General features: G+C 52.8%; 1 protein-coding gene across 3 annotated transcripts in view; it reads right to left on the bottom strand.

Moving 5' to 3' along the window:
- PTCH2 (patched 2) overlaps positions 1–20,612 on the bottom strand; it is a 28,168-nt gene that overhangs the window by 4,808 nt on the left and 2,748 nt on the right. Inside the window, exons 3-22 of one of the 3 annotated variants that reach the window (XM_019017359.4) lie at positions 11,077–11,266; positions 10,900–10,969; positions 10,631–10,722; positions 9,785–9,980; positions 8,838–8,959; positions 8,543–8,690; positions 8,331–8,462; positions 8,082–8,237; positions 7,907–7,999; positions 7,431–7,556; positions 7,221–7,339; positions 6,768–7,116; positions 6,329–6,641; positions 6,094–6,236; positions 5,829–6,009; positions 5,409–5,689; positions 5,171–5,308; positions 2,167–2,309; positions 1,993–2,092; positions 862–1,593 (exon numbers count right to left, since the gene is read on the bottom strand). In XM_019017359.4, the coding sequence (XP_018872904.3) occupies positions 1,339–1,593; positions 1,993–2,092; positions 2,167–2,309; positions 5,171–5,308; positions 5,409–5,689; positions 5,829–6,009; positions 6,094–6,236; positions 6,329–6,641; positions 6,768–7,116; positions 7,221–7,339; positions 7,431–7,556; positions 7,907–7,999; positions 8,082–8,237; positions 8,331–8,462; positions 8,543–8,690; positions 8,838–8,959; positions 9,785–9,980; positions 10,631–10,722; positions 10,900–10,969; positions 11,077–11,266 (3,347 nt within the window). In that variant the 3' untranslated portion in view covers positions 862–1,338. Of the gene's footprint in view, positions 1–861; positions 1,594–1,992; positions 2,093–2,166; positions 2,310–5,170; positions 5,309–5,408; positions 5,690–5,828; positions 6,010–6,093; positions 6,237–6,328; positions 6,642–6,767; positions 7,117–7,220; positions 7,340–7,430; positions 7,557–7,906; positions 8,000–8,081; positions 8,238–8,330; positions 8,463–8,542; positions 8,691–8,837; positions 8,960–9,784; positions 9,981–10,630; positions 10,723–10,899; positions 10,970–11,076; positions 11,267–20,612 lie in introns of those variants that run through there. The other 2 variants (XM_055347303.2, XM_055347307.2) reach the window with 2 other exon arrangements.

Genomic DNA, 20,612 nt, shown 5'->3' with positions numbered 1-20,612 from the left:
GCATTGTTCCTGGGGTGGGATCATTCCTGGTGAGTGGGTGGTTGGAGCCCAGGGTCTATGTGAACTAGACTATGGGTCCTAAGCTATGGCTGGGAAAGGGCAGTTGCAAACCTCCCCACGCCTCTAGGTGAGGCTCTGTGCTCTATTCCAGGGCTGTGGCCACTCTTCAAGGCCTCTGCTTAGTGGAGCTGTTCAACTTTCACAGAACAAACAACTTACATTGTGTCCTCACTAACTGCTAGCACCTCAGTTTCTGAGCAGTTCCCGCAACTGATCCACTGGCTGACTGGCCAAAGACACCTCTCGGCTGTCAGGACAACCACCAACTTGCAGAGGCCTTTGCCTTGGAGGTTGCTCTGGAACCTGGCTCCTTTCCCTGGGTCCACAAACCTCCTGAGAAGCTCCCCAGACCCTGTTGACCTCTCTGTGCTTCAACTGGCTACTTTCCTGATCTGCCTCCACCTCGCCTTCCACCTGCTGCATGGCTTTGCCCCTCTGCCTTGCCGTTTCCCGTGCAGGTGAAGCAGGTAGGTGGAGGTGAGTCTGGAGAGACGGGTGGGCTGGAATATGGTGGCTCTGAAAGCCACACAGTGGGGTTCTTTTTTTTCTGCTCTCGGTCTCCAGATTGAACCCAGTAGGATTTCACACCAACAAAATTTGTTATCGTTTTGTATAGTAAGCACTTAATCCAGATGATGTTACCAAGTATATGACAAAAATCCAGAATCTGGGGTCTTTTCCACCCAGAACTAGAGAAGCTAATACCTCAGGTCCTGGCACCAGAGAAGCTCCTTCCAATAGCTAATGTTCACTTGCAAACTCCCCACTCTGTCCAAAAAAAAGCACTGAAGTCATCTGAGATTAGTTCACATAGAATATATTTCATTCTTTAAAAAATAAAACTTTCATCATAGCTAACATGTATGTATACTACAAAAATAGACATTTTCATATAAATAATGGATGTGGTAGGAGGTGGGCAGGGATATGGAGAGCCTGCCCAGGAGTCACCAGACGGAAGGGTGCTGGAGGGTCCCTCAGGCTTGGTCAGCTGGGCAGGCAGTGGTGTGGGGTGGGAAGGGGGACAGGGCTGCACTGCAGCCCCAAGTGCCGGCTTTCACTCTCAAGTGACACAGATACAGGCTCACACAGGCCTGGATGTGCAAATCGGTGGCTGTTCTGTATGGATATCAGGGAGGCCCATGACAGCTGGGTCAGGAGAGGGGATGCAGCAGCAGCAGGGCCCTCCAGGGGTCCATCCTGCGTCTAACACCAGACCCAGTGCTTCCCAGTGACCCCACACGCCCCACACATGGTCTCTGTGCTTCAGCTGCTCTTTCACCCAGTGGCTGGACCTGGTCCCCTGGAACTGAGGTTGCCAGAGCTAGTGGCAGCAGGGGACCAAGGGGGCTCATCAGAGGCTGGATGGATGTAGGCACCAGGCAGGGGGGGTGGGTGGATGGCCACGGTCATGGAGGTAGTCACTCTGGCAAAGCTCTGGGGCAGGGAGGAGGATGCCCCCCACCTAAGCCCGCCTCCCTGTGGAGCTGGTGGACTCAGGACCTCTGGGCTTTCCTTGTACATCTGTATTACCTGTGGGGAGACACCAGCCCCAGTAAGCCCACGGGCCCCTGGGGCTCCCGTCCCCTTCAGCATCTCGCTGGGGATTACCGTGACTGTTGGGAAGCTGGGGCCCTTGTTGGTCTCCAGCAGGATATGAGAGCTGGCAGGCGACAGGATGTTGAGGCCTGGGGCAAACCCTGCACCTTGCTCTGGATCCTAAAAGTCTAAGGTGGGTCCCATGAAGAAGCCAGGAGGGTTGAGGGGCAGGAACATGGTGTCTGGGGAAAGGAGGAGGCTGCCACCTTCAGCTGGTGGCACCTGTTGGGGAGGTACCTGTCTGTGGGCCACAGGGCTCTGTCCCTTCCCTTGCCTCTCCCTACCCCGTCCCTTGGGCTGGGAGTAGAGGGATGGTGCCGAGGGTGTGGTCACCTCTGGCGGCGGGCCCAGGATGGACAGCAGCACAGGCAGCAGCACGAGTCCATGGAGGAGGCCCAGGAGCGTGAGCACTGTCAGCGCCGCAAAGAAGTACCTAGGGGTGGGGGGTGGGGGGAGTCAGCCCAGGCCTGCCCTGAGCCCTGCCTCCCTGCCCCGAGCCCTCCCTACCTTACAATGAAGTCAAAGTGGGAACCAGCAAGCATGAGCAGACCCAGCAATGTGGAGATGGCCCCATCGGTCACGGGGGCAAATGTGTGCTCAAGGGCACGGGCGGCCCGCAGGTTCCGGCTGCCCTGGGTGGTCAGGAAGCCCTAGGAAAACAGAGTGGTCCTGGAGCTGCTCCTCTGCCAGTCATGGCCAGCTCAGCCATGTCCCGAGCTGTATCTGTCTTCAGAGCTCAACGATACCTTGGCCCACCAAAGGCTGGGTGAACTAAGTTCATAGGAACTGTACAGGGAGCATGCGTGAGTCCTTTTAGGTAACACTGTATGGATGGGTTTGGTGAGCTTAGACACAGAGACACGTAGAAAATAGGGTACAGCCTGGGTGACAGAGTGAGACCCTGTCTCTTAAAACAAACAAGGCCGGGCACGGTGGCTCATGCCTGTAATCCCAGCACTTTGGGAGGCCGAGGTGGGTGGATCACCTGAGGTTGGGAGTTCGAGACCAGCCTGGGAAACATGGCAAAACCCTGTCTCTATAACAAATATAAAAATTAGCTGGGTGTGGTTGTGTGTGCCTGTAGTCTCAGCTACTTGGGAGGCTGAGGTGGGAGGATTGCTTGGCCCAGGAGGTGGAGGTTGTAGTGAACCGAGATTGCACTGCTACACTCCAGCCTGGGCGACAGAGTGAGACCCTGTTTCAAACAAACAAACAAACAAACAAAAATAGGTTGGGCAAACTACAGCCTGTCACTTGTTTTGTAAATGAAATTTTGTTGAAACAGCCATACCCATTGGTTAATGTATTGTCTAGACAATTTTGTGCTTTGATGGCAGAGTTGCAGCAGAGACTCTATGGCCTACCAAGACTGAAATAGTTATTATTTGGTCCTATAAATAGAAGAAATTTGCCAACCACTAGTCCATCTAGAAGAGGGACATCAAAGTGATAACAGTTACTTCTCAGAGTAGCATTTCAGAGGATTTCTAATTCTTCTTTTGTACCTTTCTGCATGCTGGCTTTGTTTGTTTTCAAGGATCATATATTGTTTTTATAATCAGAATAATAATAGAGATATTTGGTGGGGGGAAGGGAAGGGAGCTGTTTGTGGAGTCTTGCTGGTCTGTGGGTCCCCCCTTTCCTCTGCCAGAGAATATGCAGCCCTGGGTGAGGCCCTCCTTGGTTCTGGCATCTCTGTATCTCTGGTATCTTTGTAGAACCCCTCCATTAAGCCCACATTGCCATCCCGCTACCATCCCTTTTTTTTTTTTTGAGACAGGATCTTACTGTGTTGCCCAGGCTGCAGTGCAGTGGTGTAATCATGGCTCACTGCAGCCTCAAACTCTGAGGTTCAAGTGATCCTCCCGCCTCAACCTCCCGAGTGGCTGAGACTACAGGCACGCACCACCATGCCCAGCTAATTATTTAAAAAAAATTTTTTTTCTTTGAGACGGAGTCTTGCTCTGTTGCCCGGGTTGGAGTGCAGTGGCACAATCTTGGCTTACTGCAGCCTCTGCCTCCCAGGTTCAAGCAATTCTCCTGCCTCAGCATCCTGAGTAGCTGGGATTACAGGCACCTGCCACTACGCCTGGCTAATTTTTGTATTTTTATTAGAGACGGGGTTTCACCATGTTGCCCAGGCTGGTCTTAAACTCCTGGCTCAAGCAATCCACCAGCTTTAGCCTCCCAAAGTGCTGGGATTACAGGTGTGAGTCACCATGCCTGGCCCATCCCACAATGGTTCACAGTAAAACCATTCAAAAGAATCATTGATTCCCATTTTCTCATCTTCCATTCTGTCTTTAACACATTCCAGACAGGATTTTGTCTACTCCTCTCTACTGAAATGGCTGCTTATTTATTTGTCTACTTATTTACTGTCTATCTCTCTCTTCTTTTTTTTCTTTTTTTGAGATGGAGTTTTGCTCGGTCGCCCAGGCTGGAGTGCAGTGGCATGGTCTCGGCTCATGGCAACCTCCACCCTCCCGGGTTCAAGTGATTCTCCTGCCTCAGCCTTCCAAGTAGCTGGGATTACAGGCATGCACCCCCACACCCAGCTAATTTTCATATTTTTAGTAGACATGGGGTTTCACCATGTTGGCCAGGCTGGTCTTGAACTCCTGACCTTAAGTGATGTGCCCACCTCGGCTTCCCAAAGTGCTGGGATTACAGGCGTAAGCCACCTCACCCAGCCCTTATTGTCTATCTCTATCCCTAGAATATAAGTTCCTTGGAGGTAAAAAACTGTATTGCTATTATATCCCGTATTCTTTTTTATTTTTATTTTCCAAATTCTTTTTTGAGATTGAATCTTGCTCTTTTGCCCAGGCTGGAGTACAGTGATGTGATCTCAGCTCACTGTAACCTCCGCCTCCTGGGTTCAAGTAATTCTCCTGCCTCAGCCTCCTGAGTAGCTGGAATTACAGGCATGCGCCACCACGCCCGGCTAATTTTTGTATTTTCAGTAGAGACGGGGTTTTGCAATGTTGGCCAGGCTGGTCTTGAACTCCTGACTTCAGGGGATCCGCCTGCCTTGGCCTCCCAAAATGCCCCAGCATCATCCCAATTACAGGCATGAGCCACTGTGCCCAGCCCAAATTCTTTTTTTTTTTTTTTTTTTTTTGAGACAGAGAGTTTCACTCTTGTTGCCCAGGCTGGAGTGCAATGGCACAATCTCAGCTCACTGCAACCTTTGCCTCCCAGGTTCAAGCAATTCTGCCTCAGCCTCCAAAGTAGCTGGGATTACTGGCATGTGCCACCACGCCTGGCTAATTTTTTGTATTTTTAGTAAAGACAGGGTTTCACCATGTTGGCCAGGCTGGTTTCGAACTCCTGACCTCAGGTGATCTACCTGCCTCGGCCTCCCAAAGTGGTGGGATTACAGGCATGAGCTACCACGTCCACCCAGCCCAAATTCTTAAATAGTACCTAGCACATAGTAGGGGCTTGAACAATATGTGTTGAGTACTGAATCAGCTGATTGGTCCCTCCCCGGGGTGCCTGTGCTCACCAGAGCCACGTGGACTGTGAACTCAACGCCAATGCCTACAGAGGCCACAAGGATCACCACGGGGATGGCGCTCAGCTTGATGCCCAGGAAACCCATGATACCAAAGAGTTCCACCGTCATCATCGCCAGGACCAGCACCTGAGGGAGACAGGGCTCACAGAGGGCTCCTGGCAGGAGGGATGACAGGCTGGGCAGGGAAGGGTGGGGTGTCTCTGTCCCCACTCCTGCAAGCACTCACTATGAGGCCAGCCGTCCAGGGGTTGAGGAGCAGCAGAGCACAGACGAGGAAAGTGCACACCAGCAGGATGCAGACGGCCAGCAGGAAGCAGCGCCGCAGGCCCAGATACTGTTCCCAGAAGAGGAAGGGGGAGCCGCTGGGGTAGGCGTGCACCCCAGCCTGGCCGGCCTCTGCGCATGCTGCCCGGGCCCCCTCGATGGCCTCCACAAAGTCTGCAGTCTTCTGGAGGCCACGCAGCAGGAAGGGGAACTGGGCAAACTCCAAGGGCTGAGCTGGCGGGACTGTGGAGGGGAGGGGAAGGGAGAAGAGGGAGAGGGACAGGGACAGGGCGGTGAGCACGGGGCAGAGTGGGCAGGGCCTTAGGCTCAGGGCTTGTGTGGGCGAGGCTGAGGCTCTTGCCGAGCTCCCCCCAAGACTCACTGCGAAGGTTCTCCCCCGTGGTGTCGTATTTGTCATGCAGCCATTCAGGAGGTGGGGGGTAGAAGTTGGCCTGTGAGGCTGCCAGACCCAGGGGGTCACTGCTCACCCACACGGTCAGCCCCATGTAGAAGAGCTCGGGTGGAATCAGTCCCTCTCTGTCCACCAGCTTCCTTGTGGTCAGCTGCAGAGGCAGAGAGGGCTGAAGGCCTGGGCCCAGGAGGCCTGCAACCCCTGTACTAGTGGACCCCTCCAGCCCTCTCCCAACCTGGCTGAAATCCAGAGGCTCCTGGGCGTCTCCGGTCTGGATGAGCAGCTTGTAGGCCAGGGCCCCATCCTCAGAGCCATTGCGGTACGAGTGGCGGGTGATGCGCCCAGAAGCCCAGTCCTGGTCAAAGGCAGCCTGGATTCCTGGGGGAGACCAGGATAGGGTTCTATTAGCTGGCGGCCCCAGGGCGTTTCTCCCTGCAGCACCCCTCCCTGCCCGTCTCCTCGCCTCTCACCCTGCAGCCAGTTGCGGTAATAGTGCAGCCAGGTGCGGGGTGCCTGGGTGGCCGGTGGGGGCAGCACCGCCTTGAGGGAACTGAAGCGCTGGTGCAGATCAAAGAGGGCGCGTTGGGAGTGGGCGTAGTCAAAGCCACCCTGGGTCACCAGGGCCACCTCGTACAGGGAGAAGTACCTGAGCTGGGCGCTCAGGAAGGCATGCTCCTTGGTGCCCCGAGGCACCACATCCGTCAGGGCCAGGCCGTCTTGCACCAAGGTGGCTCCGTAGAGGCTCAGGCCCAGAAGAGCGCCAAAGAGCACCAGCACGATGGCCTGCGGAAAGTAGCAACTAAGCTGGAGACCCCAGGGCTGCCCCCAGCCCCTCAGGCGGTGGACTAAGCCCTCTGCCCTTCTGGGCCCAGAGATGCTAAGTCTCTGCCCTGCTCTGCCCAGTCTTACCTTGGCATGTGACTGGAGCAGCAAGGGGGCAAACTGATAGCGGGCGAAATGGGCAAGATTCCAGCGGGCACAGGGCAGGGACTTGCAGGCTGCCTTCTGCCTTGTCTCCTCCTCCTGGCCTAGAAGGTCCCGTGTGGACCCTCCAGGGCTGAAGAGCTCAGAGCCCAGTGGGTCAGAAGGTGGGGGCACCAGGTGGGCTTGGGGAGGCAGGATGGTGACCACATGCTGGCTGCTGGCTTCACAGTGGGTAAAGGCTTGAACTGTGGCAGTGAGGTGGGCAATGCCCACTGGTACTGTCCCGTCCCCCAGCTCCTGGGGCAGGATCTGAATCACCCGAGCAGAGCAGGGACTGGAAGAGGTAGAGAGTGGATGACAGGTCTGTGCCTTGAAATGCTGGTGAGGGGACAGGCTGGTGTGGGTCACGGGAGGAAGGGGCTGGGGCGCAGGCAGTACCTGGAGAAGCAGCAGAGCACATCAAGGCGCTGGCAGTGGCGCCGCCGTAGGTCCAGGCTGAGGATGGCTGGGAAGACAAGCATCACGGCTACAAAGGTGCAGCCAACTGCTATAGCCGCCTGGGGGACGGACAGGAGGGGCATGAAGGCTGGATGAAGCTTGGCCTCAGCCCCACACCCACCCTGAGCCGCCCCGTGTGAGAGGCCTCACCTGTAGGGAGAAGGCTCGCAGCGCAGGGATGGGAACGAGGGCAGCCATGAGGAAGGCGGCCATGTTGTTGATGGATGTGAGTACGACACTGGTGCCCGTGCGCTGCAGACACTCGCCCATGCGCTCCTGCCAGGACAGAGTGGGGACCTGCCCTCAGGTCACAAGGGAGAGGCCGTGTCAAAGTGGAATCAAGGGGAGGCTCAGGAACTTGGGGTGCAGAGGTGGGGCAGTCATAACACAGCAGCTAGCATTTATTGGGTACCATGTACATATGATGGGCTGTTCTAAGCATTCAACTTGAGTTACCTCACTGATCCAAACAACAACCCTTAGGACACAGCACTATTATTTCCCCTGTTTACAGATGGGGACAAGAGGCACCGAGGTTCATTAGCAGCCCAAGGTCACTTGAACCAAGAGGCTCTTAACCAGTAAGCTGAGCTGCCTCAGATGAGCCCTGGGGGACGAGGCCCCACCTGGAGAGGGGTGCCAGGCAGAGCCTCTGTGAAGGCGTGCGCCAGCAGGAATACGTCATCCACGCCGATTCCCAGAGCCAAGAAGGGCAGCACCTGGAGGGGCAGAGGAGTGGGCAGCTGAGGACCCGTGAAGCCTGGTGACTGGCACTGAGTCTGCCGTGCAGTCCTGGCATACCTGGGTAGTGGCAGCATTGAAGGTGATGCCGAGCAGGGCACAGAGCCCAAGGCTTGAGGCCACCGCCAGGGCCACCAGCAGTACCCCGGCAAGGCCCACGGAACCCTGGGACTGGGCGCAGTCCCACCGCAGCATGGTCACACAGGCATAGGCCAGCTGTGGGGAGAAAGGGCAGTCTCAGACAGGGGCTCCCAGGGTGGGCACTGGTTGGAGGTGGGGTGGGGGCAAGGTGCCAGGTGCAAGACCCACCATGAGCAGATAGCCTCCCACCACACGGGCAGCACTGACTTCAGAGAACGCATGCAGGATGTCATCCAGGGTGGTGGAGGAGAAGGCGTGGATCTGCTGGGAAGCATTCTCAGGCAGGGCCTCCTGGGCCAGCTGGAGAAACAGGGTGGATAGGAGGGGGCAGGAGGAGGGAATGGCCTCAGGGCACCCCCCTTGTCCTTGTCCATACCGACCTGCACAAAGCGCCGCTGCCAGGCTTGTAGCACTGTGCTGGCCTGCTCCTCACTCCAGCCAATGTCATGTGTCTGATAGTCACCCCGGAAATGCTCGTACAACTGGCGGGGACTCATCAGCAAGAAGGTGCTCTGCAGGGCCTCTGCCCTGGTGGGGGTGCGGGAGAACCAGGCGTCAGAGCTGGCCCAAACACCTGGTGAGGGATGTGAAGGGCCTTTTGCCAGAGCTGCCTGGCATTACAGTATGGGTTCTCATGAACGGAGTCCCCTCACCAACTCCCAGAGGAGACCCTACCTCAGCAGCTCTCCTTGGGGGTCTCTGGCCATGCCTCCCAGCAGCAATTCCTCCTGCCAGTGCATGAATTTGTGGGAGAAGCCATGGCAGCCCCCACTCAGCTCGTGAGCCACATTGGGAGCCTGGAGGGGAACAGGAGGGGTTAATGCTCAAGGCCCTGGCCGTGGATAACTGAGTGTCCCTGGGCTTCTACCTCCAGGAACCACGCTACCATGAAGGTCAGTAGGCCTGGAGTGTAGGTAACTATTCCGAGCCTGTTGACTGCTCTGCAGGAGTGAACAGCTAGTATCCCGCAGACAGGAAGCCCCAAGGGGGAGTAGAGGCCTGGAAGTAGGCTTCTGGGAGGAGCTGGTGTAACTGGCGGATTCTGAAAAAAGTACCACATTTGCAGGGCCATAAAGAAACCTGGGAAACCAGGTATGATATTCATGCTTACCTGCTGTGTTCTTAGTTTCCCTGTATTAGTCTATTTTGATAAAAAGTCCAGCCTTGGCCAGGCGCAGTGGCTCACGCCCGTAATCCCAGCACTTTGGGAGGCTAACAAAAATTAGCCGGGCATGGTGGCGGGCACCTGTAATCCCAGCTACTCAGGAGGCTAAGGCAGGAGAATTGCTTGAGCCGAGGCTGCAGTGAGCCAAGATCGAACCACTGCACTCCAGCCTGGGTGACAGAGTAAGACTCAAAAAAAAAAAAAAAAAAAAAAAAAGAAGTCCAGCCTTATCTAGGCTTAGAAAAGGAAAAAGGGATTCATATACCACTTGAGGGCTCCGTAGGATAACTGAATGGGAATGGAACACTGGGGGCCTGGCACTGTGGGAGCAGGGTAATAATGGCCAGGAAGTGGGGGGTCAGGGCACAGAGCAGTCAGCTCCCCCAGAACACAGGAGTATGAGGAAGGGAAAGGGAAGGAAAACAGCCTTTCCCTGCCAGACCTGGTTGGAACCCACCTGCCTGCTGTGATGGTTGGGGGCACTAGGTGGGCAGTGGAGGTCATCAGGGTGCAGACAGGGCCGCCCCACGTAGGCCTGGCCCACCTGTGCCTTGTCTAGCAGCTCCCGGAAGCCCTCAAGGGAGGCAAAGGGACCCAGCTCCTCCAGCAGCTGCTCTGGATCCAGGTTGGTCCACTGGATATCCGGGCGGCCGCTGAGGGAAAAGCCTACAGTTGGTGAGGGTCAGGGATGAAAACCCAGGCTCCAAACTGCTGCTGGGGCCCCATGCTGTACCCCACCCTCCTCTTATCTGCCGATTTGTCCTTCCATATGGAGGGTGTGCAAGCCTCAGCTTCTCAGAACTGCCAGGCTGCATGGGCCCACCAGGGTGCTACAGTGAGCTGTAGAAGAGTACAAGGGGCTGAGACGAATATCAGGGCAGGGTTACCTAATACATAGAAAGGGCCCAGAAAGGCCCCACTGAGTCCCTTACCAAGCTGTGTGCTTGGTTCTAATATACAACCAGCAGGCACATGCCTGTAGCAGGTTTTCTTTCTGGCCTGGGCAATGGCTTAGCAAACACCTAGGTAATTTCCCCCAGCAAAGCCTCTTTGTGGGGATCTTTTTCTCCTTTGCTCAGATCTTACAGATCTTTGTGTAAATAAGTCAGGTCTTCCTTCCTTGAGAGGGAAGGAGAAGGAGGATGTGGAGAGAGCCTTGGGGAAGCCCATGCTCTCTGTTCCTGGCCTGGGAAGTAATTAGGACCTTGGTAAGGTTTTGATCATCCTCATTCCCCAGACCCCTCCTTTCTGCTGGGAGAGTCCCCAGCGGGAGATGAAGCAGGGCCCCAGGAGTGGCACTCACGGCAGGTAGGCGGAGCCCCCTTGGAGTTTGGCTCCCTCCCAGAAGCAGTCGAGGGGGGTGAGGATCACGCACGGAAACAGCTTCTCAATCATCTGCCAGGGATACCCCGGGCCACGTCAGTCCTGCCCCACAACCTTTGTAGGATGCCCTCTGCAATCCCCCTCCTTAGTTTTAAGGGGGCAGATTGCAGGCTGTGGGGCTTGCTCGGTCTCTGAGTCCTCCCACGCCACAGAAAAAGTTCTGCCTCTACTCCCTCTCAGGACACTTACCCGCTCAATCATTCCATTTTCAATAAGGGGAACTCCTGACTTGTAGCAGATTTTGTTCAAATCCCAGGACCTGCAATAGCCAGGGGCATAGGAGATCAGCAGAAGAGGGGGATTCCCACTCCAGAACCCCCACAGCACGCCTCGCCCCCAGCTGCTCAGGGGCTCAGCCAGACTCACTTCCCATAGAGTGATACTTGGACTTTACTGGCAGTGAGGGCTGCCTGGAGGTGGAGGCCAAGTGCCTCAGGTGTGAGGATGTTCTCTCCCTCCTGGCGTGCGGTCTGTATCAGCATCTGAGAGGTGTATGCAGCCTCCTCCCCCAGCTTCTCCTTGGTGTAATGCAGCTCCTGGCTCACCCGGCTGCCCACTGCCAGAGCAAACAGAGAAAGCTGGGGGGAAAGGGCCTAGGCGGGTCAGAACTTGGGAAGGGGGCTTCTAACTCTGAGGCCTCCCCAGACAAGTGGGAGAGATGCGGCAGAGAGGAGCCCCTGCCTTATCCCTGAGGGTCTGGTCATGGCCCAGGCCGACTCCCCAGGCTTCTGGGTCCTAGAGCTCTGCCAGGGAAGTGGAGAAGCCTCGGTTGTGTGGCTCTGCAGATTTCTTGTGTGGTCTAGGGCTTAAGCATGAACCAGATTGGCTGGGTTTTGGGTGTAAACTTAAAAATGACAATCAGCATGAGCTGGCCGTGGGCTGTGGGGGTTGTAGGGGCATCTTGGTAAGGGAACCCTCGCTCAGTCCCTCTCTGTTCTGGTGGGGAGGACAAGGAGGGCCAATAGGGGCCAATAGGGAGGCTGCTGCTAGGAGGGTTTCCTAAAAGAACAGGTGTAGGGCTAGGGCTCGTTCTTAGTTCAGGTTGCTCTGGGTAGTGATTTATATCCATACACCTTTCTGCAAAGTGTCCTGGGGAGAGGGCAGGGATAGGAGTGTCTGATAATAATGGGTGATAATAATGGGCCCTGTGTTGGTGTGGGGGAGGGGGAGGATGGGACAGTCATTCAGTGTGCTGCTCCCACTCAGGCAGGAAGTGCATGGAATCAGCTCACGAACCCTGGCAGGGGTGAAATCAAAGTGGGCCAAGGGGAGGGAGGTGTCCAGATCCTTTTCACCGCCCTCACTGTCCAGACCACAGGGATTCCTGGCGCCAGGCCTGCCATAGTGTCCTGGATCTTAGCGCCCCTCCAGTCCTGCATTATGCTGGCCACAGGCTCCTGCTCTGTAACTGGGACCTGGGGGAGGTGGGGACATTGTGAGGGGCTATCACCTAACTATGATGTGGGGAAGAGTGAGGGCCAAATCTACCTCTGGAGGCTTTGCGGATTTGGTCTGATTTCAGACCCTGCGCTGTTTCCACCTGTCTGGGGGTCTCCTCCTGTTAGTCTTTGCTGCCTGCTGGGACCCACATGTACTGCTTCTCTGAGACTCAAGCCCCATCTGAGATTGTCATGTTTCCCAATCTCTTTTCCTTTTTTTTTTTTTTTTTTTTGAGACAGAGTCTTGCTCTGTTGCCCAGGCTGGAGTGCAGTGGCCTGATCATAGCTCACTATAGCTTCGACTTCCTGGGCTCAGGTGATCCTCCCACCTCAGCCTCCCAAGTGGCTGGGACCACAGGCACCCGCCACCATGCCTGGCTAATTTTTAAATTTTTTGTAGAGACGAGGTCTCATCACTATGTTGCCCAAGCTGGTCTTTTTTGTGGCTCACTGCAACGTCTGCCTCCCGGGTTCAAGCGATTCTCCTGCCTCAGCCTTCCGAGTAGCTGGGATTACAAGCACCTGCCACCATGGCCAGCTAATTTTTTGCATTTTTAGTACAGACGGGGTTTCACGGCCTCCCAAAGTGCTGGGATTACAGGAGTGAGCCACCACGCCCGGCCCCAAGTTGGTCTTAAATTCCTGGGCTCAAGCGATCCTCCCACCCCAGCTTCCTAAAGTGCTGGGATTACAGGTGTGAGTCACTGCACCTGGCCCTCCAATCGCTTTTTCAAACCCATGTAATCTTCTCACTCACTCACAAAAGCCCCAAATCCTTGGTAACCCCCAACACATACTTACCCATATGCTCACATGTCCCCTCGTGCCCCAAAAGTCACATTCCTGGCCTTCACCTCATGAAAACAGTCTTCCTGTCCTGCTCCCCACACTGCCAGTTCCTTCCCTGACTTTTTTTTTTTTTTTTTGAGACTGAGTTTCGCTCTTATTGCCCAGGCTGGAGTGCAATGGTGCAATCTCAGCTCACTTCAACCTCTGCCTCCCGGGTTCAAGCGATTCTCCTGCCTCAGCCTCCCGAGTAGTTGGGATTACAGGTGCCTGCCACTACGCCTGGCTAATTTTTGTATTATTAGTAGAGATGGGGTTTCACCCTGTTGGCCAGGCTGATCTTGAACTCCTGACCTCAGGTGATCTGCCAGCCTCGGCCTCGCAAAGTGCTGGGATTACAGGCGTGAGCCACCGTGCCCAGCCTCTCCTTCTCTGACTCTCCCCTACTCCCCACTCTTTTGCCAGGCCTGTACTGCAGTGTTTATTTCACCAAGATTAGGCCAAAGGCTGCCGCATGGAGGGGAAGAAGAGGACAGAGATAAGCTCTCCAGAGTAAGTGGGTTTGCTGAGAGGAAGGAGGCATGAGAGGAGGAAGGAACCCAGAGAGATCTGATAAGAAAGCAAGAGAAAGAAACACGGATAATTTAAAGTGGAGCATCAAAGAGAATAAAGACTCCTCAGGGGAGAAAATGGGGCAGAGAAAAAGATAAACCTTAGTTGACAAAGATAGATATGGACAGGTGAACTGGGATGCATTGTGGTGCAGGAAGGAAGAGACGATAATGCTTAGTCTGTGCCTTGGGCTCATTACTTATTCTCTCTGGGTCTCCAGCTCCTCATCTGTCAAACGGAAACAGTGACTACCTTGGTAGAATTAGAATAAATGCAGGCAAAGTACTTAGGAAATTGCATGGCACACACTAGGTACAGATGTGGAGTTATTTTTCAATAGTTGTTGGTAGAGAAATGAAGTGACAGAAAAATGAGAAGGAACTGAAGGAAAGACTGCAGGTGACAGGGGAGGAAATAGGACAGAGGAGGGAGAATATCAAGATTGATACATGAAAAAACAACTTGTCTCTTTTTTTTGAGACAGGGTCTCGCTTTGTCACCCAGGCTGGAGTGCAGTGGTGCGATCAGAGCTCACCGCAGCCTTGACCTCCCGGCTCAAGCAATCCTCTCAAGCAGCTGGAACTACAGGTGTGTGCCACCATGCCCAGTTAATGTTTGTATTTTTTGTAGAGACAGGGTCTCCCTATGTTGCCCAGGCTGGTCTCGAACTCCTGGGCTCAAGCGATCCTCCCACCTCAGCCTCTGAAAGTGCTGGGATTACAGGCGTGAGTCACTGTGCTCGGCCAAACTTTTATGTCTTTACCAACGGAAAATATAACTGGTTAACCAATATGGAAAAAGACTCTACCTTATAAATAATCATGTAAATGCAAATACAAACATCAATAAGTTACTATCTAACAATTTAGCAAAAATTTTAAAATTGATGGCACTCGTTGCTAGTTTACAAGAGTACACTCTAACCAACCATGAGAGTGTAATATGGTACACTCTTCAGGGGAAAGCAACATTGCAATATATATGCTCCATAATCTTTGGTCCAGAAGTTTCACGTGTAAAGGCCTATATACTATTATAGGGACTTAAGCTTTCTCTAGGTGAAATGGGAGTCATGGTAGATTTTGGGCAGAGGGGATCTGACGTTTTCATCACCTAACAATGTATTTTTGTGAATACACTATTGTGAGTTGTGAATGATAAGAGGTGCCCACGAGAAGTCAGGAAAGGTGTCCTGGACCAGGTGTGCGCAGGGAACTGTCAAAGACTCCGTGTTTCGGTACTGCTAAGAGTGAGCCAGGGAGGAGCCAGCAGCAATGCTGGAGAAGCAATCAAGTCCAATTATGGAGGGCCTAGAGTGTGTGCTATGGAGTTTATATTTGATTTTACAGAATCTGGTGGAAATCGGTGGAAGGGCACTAAGAAGGGGACTGACTTGGCCGGATGGAGATTGGCCACAGGGTGGTGCTGTGGAGGCAGATTTGAAGGTGAGGCTGTCAGCACCTTCCTCCTTTCTAACAGACCCTGATTTCCGTGGCCGTCATCGGAAAGGCCCAGTGATTAGGGACAGCTGGGCTCCTCCCCAGCATCAGGAGGTGAAACTTGATTAGTTTAAGAAGACAATCAGTAATTCCATTGCCTTTGCCAAGTGAAGGATTTCGGCATAGGATGCTACATAGTTCTTGCCACAGAGAGCAAATGAGAAGTTGGCTGGGAGGCTACTAATACATTTTTTCTCACTTTTTAAAAGAGATGCAAGATCAGGCATGGTGGCTCATGCCTGTAATCCCAGCACTTCAGGAGGCCAAGGCAGGAGGATCGCTTGAGACCAGGAGTTCAAGACCAGCCTGGGGGCCGGCCAGGCGCGATGGCTCATACCTGCAATCCCAGCACTTTGGGAGGCCGAGGTGGGCGGATCATGAAGTCAGGAGGTTGAGACTAGCTTGGCCAACGTGGTGAAACCCTGTCTTTACTAAAAATACAAAAACTAGCCAGGCGTGGTGCGCACCTGTAATCCCAGCTACTGAGGAGGCTGAGGCAGAAGAATCGCTTGAACCCAGGAGGCGGAGGTTGCAGTGAGCTGAGATCAATCCACTGCACTCCAGCCTGGGCTAGAGAGCAAGACTCTGTCTCGGGGGATGGAAAAGAAAAAGAAAAAAGGAAAAAAGATCAGCCTGGGCAACATAGTGGGACTGCATCTCTACAAAAAAACAAACAAACAAACAAAAAAATTAGCTGTGCATGGTGGCATGTGCCTGTAGTCCCAGATACTATAGAGAAAGAGGCAGGAGTACTGTGTGAGCCTAGGAGTTCCAGGCTGCAGTGAGCTGTGATTGTGTCACTGCACTCCAGCCTGGGTGAAAGAGTGAGACCCTGTCTCTATAAAACAAAACAAAAACAAAAAGAAATGCAAGACAAGAATGATTTCTTTTTCCTGACACTGCAGCAGCCACTTTGAGATAAGCCTTAGGACAAAAGTCCAGCATGTTGAAGATGGCAGAGGAGAAAGATAGAAAGAAACTGGGTCCTTGCTAATGTCCTTGGGCTGCCGAATTAACTGAATTAATCAGGCTGCCTGTTACAGAGAATAATAAATCAATCTTCTTTCTTCCTTCTTCCCTTCTTCCTTTCCTTTTTTTCTCTTTTCATGTGGCTAAACGCATTCTATTATTTAATTTAATTAATTTATTTATATATTTTTTTGAGACAGAGTCTTGCTGTTACCCAGGCTGGAGTGCAATGGCACGATCTCAGCTCACTGCAACCTCCGCCTCCTGGGTTCAAGTGATCTCCTGCCTCAGCCTCCCGAGTAGCTGCGATTACAGGCACATGCCATCATGCATGGCCAAATTTTGTATTTTTAGTAGAGACAAGGTTTTGCCATGTTGGCCAGGCTGGTCTCAAACTCCTGACCTCAGGTGATCCACCCCACCCTGGACTCCCAAAATGCTGGGATTACAGGTGTGAGCCACTGTGCCTGGCCTTATTTTATTTTTTAAGTTTTTAGAAATAGAGACGGGGTTTTGCCATGTTGCCCAGGCTGGTCTTGAATTCCTGGGCTCAGTCAAGCCTCCCACCTTGGCCTCCCAAAATGCTAGGATTACAAGCATGAGCCACCACGCCTGGCCTAAAAGCATTCTAAATGATACAATCAGAAGTGTATTGCCAGAGATAGAACAAGGCCTCAACTAGAGCAGTGACCACAAGGTAGAAAGGATGGGTTTGTGCTGGGCCCGGTGGCTCAAGCCTGTAATCCCAGCACTTCGGGAGGCCAAGGCGGGCGGATCACAAGGTCAGGAGATCGACGCCATCCTGGCTAACATGGTGGAACCCCGTCTCTACTAAAAAAAATACAAAAAAATTAGCTGGCCGTGGTGGCGGGTGCCTGTAGTCCCAGCTACTCAGAAGGCTGAGGCAGGAGAATGGCGTGAACCCGGGAGGTGGAGCTTGCAGTGAGCTAAGATCGCACCACTGCACTCCAGTCTGGGCAACACATCAAGACTCCGTCTCAAAAAAAAAAAAAAAAAGAAAGGATGGGTTTGTTATGAGAGAGGTTAAGAAGCAAGGATTTAATAGTTTAGTAAACAATTGGGTGAACAAGAACTGAGGCTGACTCCTAAGGTTTTAGCTTTAGGTATTTAAGTGGATGGTGATTCTACCAACTGATATAAGGCCATCCTCTGTCTTCTACATGGAATGGCAGCTCTTGTTGCGCAGGCTGGAGTACAAAGGCGCGATCTTGGCTCACTGCAAACTCTGCCTCCCGGGTTCAAGCGATTCTCCTGCCACAGCCTCCCCAGTAGCTGTGATTACAGGCATGCACCACCACGCCTGGCTAATTTTGTATTTGGAGTAGAGACAGTGTTTCACCATGTTGGTCAGGCTGGTCTCAAACTCTTGACCTCAAGTTATCCACCCGCTTCGGCCTCCCAAAGTGTTAGGATTACAGGCGTGAGCCACCGTGCCAGGCCTTTGTAATTTTCATTTTAGAGAACAATCTGCCTCTGAACGCTTGACTTTACAGTTGGCCAGGAAAGACAAACAAGTCAAATTCCAAGTCTCACTGAGGCAAAGTTAAGGAGGACCCTGAACTCTGGTCTGGAACACTGTGATAGCCAATGTTCGGTTTCTTCCTCGGCTTAATCTTTCTTTTTCTTTTCTTTTCTTTTTTTTTTTTTGAGTCTCGCTCTGTCGCCAGGCTGGAGTGCAGTGGCACGATCTTGGCCCACTGCAACCTCTGCCTCCTGGGCTGAAGCGATTCTCCTGCCTCAGCCTCTGGAGTAGCTGGGACTACAGACGCGAACCACCGCACTTGGCTAATTTTTGTATTTTTAGTAGAGATGGAGTTTCACCAAGTTAGCCAGGCTAGCCAGGCTGGTGTTGAACTCCTGACCTCAGGAGATCCACCTACTTCGGCCTCCCGAAGTGCTGGGATTACAGGCGTGAGCCACTGCACCCTGCCTTCTTACACTTTTTCTTTGAGACTGGGTCTCACAGTGAGACTCCATCTCTATGAAAAAAAAAGATTGGCCTGGCGTCTGGCTCAGGCCTGTAATCCCAGCACTTTGGGAGGCCAAGGCGGGTGGATCACAAGGTCAGGAGATCGAGGCCAGCATGGCCAACATGGTGACACCCTGTTTCTACTAAAAATACAAAAAAATTAGCCGGGCATGGTGGCGCATGCCTATAGTGTCAGCTACTCTGGAGAATGGCTTGAACCCGGGAGGCGGAGGTTGCAGTGAGCTGAGATTGCGTCACTGCACTACAGCCTGGGCAACAGAGCAAGACTTACTCTCAAAAAAACAAAAAACAAAAAAAACAGAAAGAAAAAAAAAGATTTTTACCTCACCCCCAGCCAATATAGGACAAGAGTGATATTCTGAAATAAAGGAAAAAATCCTAGGAATTGGCTACCATCCTCTTATAAAACCCTCCCCCAAACAACAGCAAAAAACTGCTGGAGTCTAGCCTATCCTATGCTGGAGTATAGGAGAGAGGATGAGGAAACATGGAGGCTCAAGCAGTGTTTAGATGGGGAAAATGTGGGGAATGGAGAGGGAGGAAGGGAAGGGAGACTGCCTCTGTTGGGGCAGGAAATCCAAGAGTCATCTGGGACCACCCAGGCAGCAGTGGTGTGGGTGGGGATATGTGTATGTGCGTGTATGCACATCTGTGTCCTGGGGCTGGGGGCAGGCAGGCAGAGCGAGACATCTGCTCTGGACCCCAGGGCTGGCCTAGAGTGTATATGGATGTGAGAGTCTGCAGGGCTGGGGGTAGGTAGGGTGGGGATGGCGTGTGGGAGCCCAACAGGCAGGCAAGCTCTGAGAAACATCTGCTGTGGATCCTAGGACTTGCCAGTATTTGAAATAACTCGAGGGTGTGAGACTCCAACCTGGGTTCTGCCTTTGGGTATGGGCCAGGGCTGAGGGAGTCTACAAAATGCAAATTTCCCAGGGAAAAACAGACTGGAGTTTGACTCCTATCAAAGGGCTGCCATATGAAACCAGCCCTCAGGAAAGAAGAGAGTCATACTGAAATTTTTTTTGTTTGTTTTTGAGATGGAATCTCCCTCTGCTGCCCAGGCTGGAGTGCAGTGGCGCGATCTTGGCTCACTGCAACCTCCGCCTCCCAGGTTCAAGCAATTCTCCTGCCTCCGCTTCCCAAGTAGCTGGGACTACAGGCGCCCGCCACCACGCCTGGCTAATTTTTGTATTTTTAGTAGAGATGGGGTTTTATTATGTTGGCCAGGTTGGTCTTGAACTCCTGACCTTTGATCCGCCCGCCTCGGCCTCCCAAAGTGCTGGGATTACAGGCGTGAGCCACCGTGCCTGGCCTGCTGAAATTATTAATAAGAAATCATTCTGGCCAGGCACGGTGGCTCACACCTGTAATCCCAGCACTTTGGGAGGCTAAGGTGAGCGGATTACTTGAAGCCAGGAGTTCGAGACCAGCCTGGCCAACATGGTGAAACCTGGTCTCTACTAATAATACAAAAATTAGCCGGGCATGGTGTCGCCCACCTGTAATCTCAGCTACTTCGGAGGCTGAGGCAGGAGAATCGTTTGAACCTGGGAGGCAGAGGTTGCAGTGAGACGAGATCAAGCCACTAAACTCCAGCTTGGATGAGACAGAGTGAGACTCTGTCTCAAAAAAAAAAACAAACAAACAAACAAAAAAACCCAAAAATTATCAGGGTGTGGTGGCTTATGCCTGTAGTCCCAGCTACTTAGGTGGCTGAGGCACAAGAATCACTTGACCCTGGGAGGTGGAGGTTGCACTGAGCTGAGATCACACCACTGCACTCCAGCCTGGGTGACAGAGCAAGATTCTGTCTCCAAAACAAAACAAAACAAAAATTAGCTGGGTGTGGTGGCGCACGCCTGTAATCCCAGCTACTTGGGAGGCTGAGGTGGGAGGACCTGAGCCCTGGAGGTCTAGGCTGTCTCTACTAAAAATACAAAAATTAGCCAGGTGTGGTGGTGGGCACCTGTAATCCCAGCTACTTGGAGGCTGAGGCACGAGAATCACTTGAACCCGGGAAGTGAGGTTGTAGTGATCCAGGATTGCACCACTGCACTCCAGCCTGGGTGACAGAGAAAGACTCCGTCTCAAACAAACAAACAAACAAAAAAACAACCCCCCCCAACCAAAAAAAAACCCAAGAAAATCATTCTTCTTTTATGCTTCCTTAAGAAAGTGAGGATTTGATTCCATCTGACCCTGGCTATTGCCTCAAAGTGTGGATTCTGTATTGCTTTTCCATTAAATGGGCCTGGGTGCCTGAGTCCTCTCCCTGGAGGCTTGGCCAGATTATTTACTCAGTTTCCCCAGCCTTCTAGTTCTAACTTTTCTGATTCTGCTGGTCAGAAGTGATTTCTCCCTGCCCTTTCTTATACAACATAATCACAGGATGCTCTGTATTGTATTTTAGTTATTCCAGCACATATTTTACTTTCTTTGCTACTGAAAGATGAATCTTGTTTTAGCTGCCTTTGTAAAACCCTGATGCATTGTCAAAGACACACATAGAAAGTTAACAATAAATGCTAAATAAACACGTACAAAATCACAGACAAATATTCTATACACCCAATTCACAAGGTCTAA

The sequence above is a fragment of the Gorilla gorilla genome, chromosome 1, assembly GCF_029281585.2.
Source record: "Gorilla gorilla gorilla isolate KB3781 chromosome 1, NHGRI_mGorGor1-v2.1_pri, whole genome shotgun sequence".
Lineage (NCBI taxonomy): Eukaryota > Metazoa > Chordata > Mammalia > Primates > Hominidae > Gorilla > Gorilla gorilla.
Note: the sequence above shows the minus strand (reverse complement) of the source record. Positions and strands in the feature narration are given on the sequence as shown.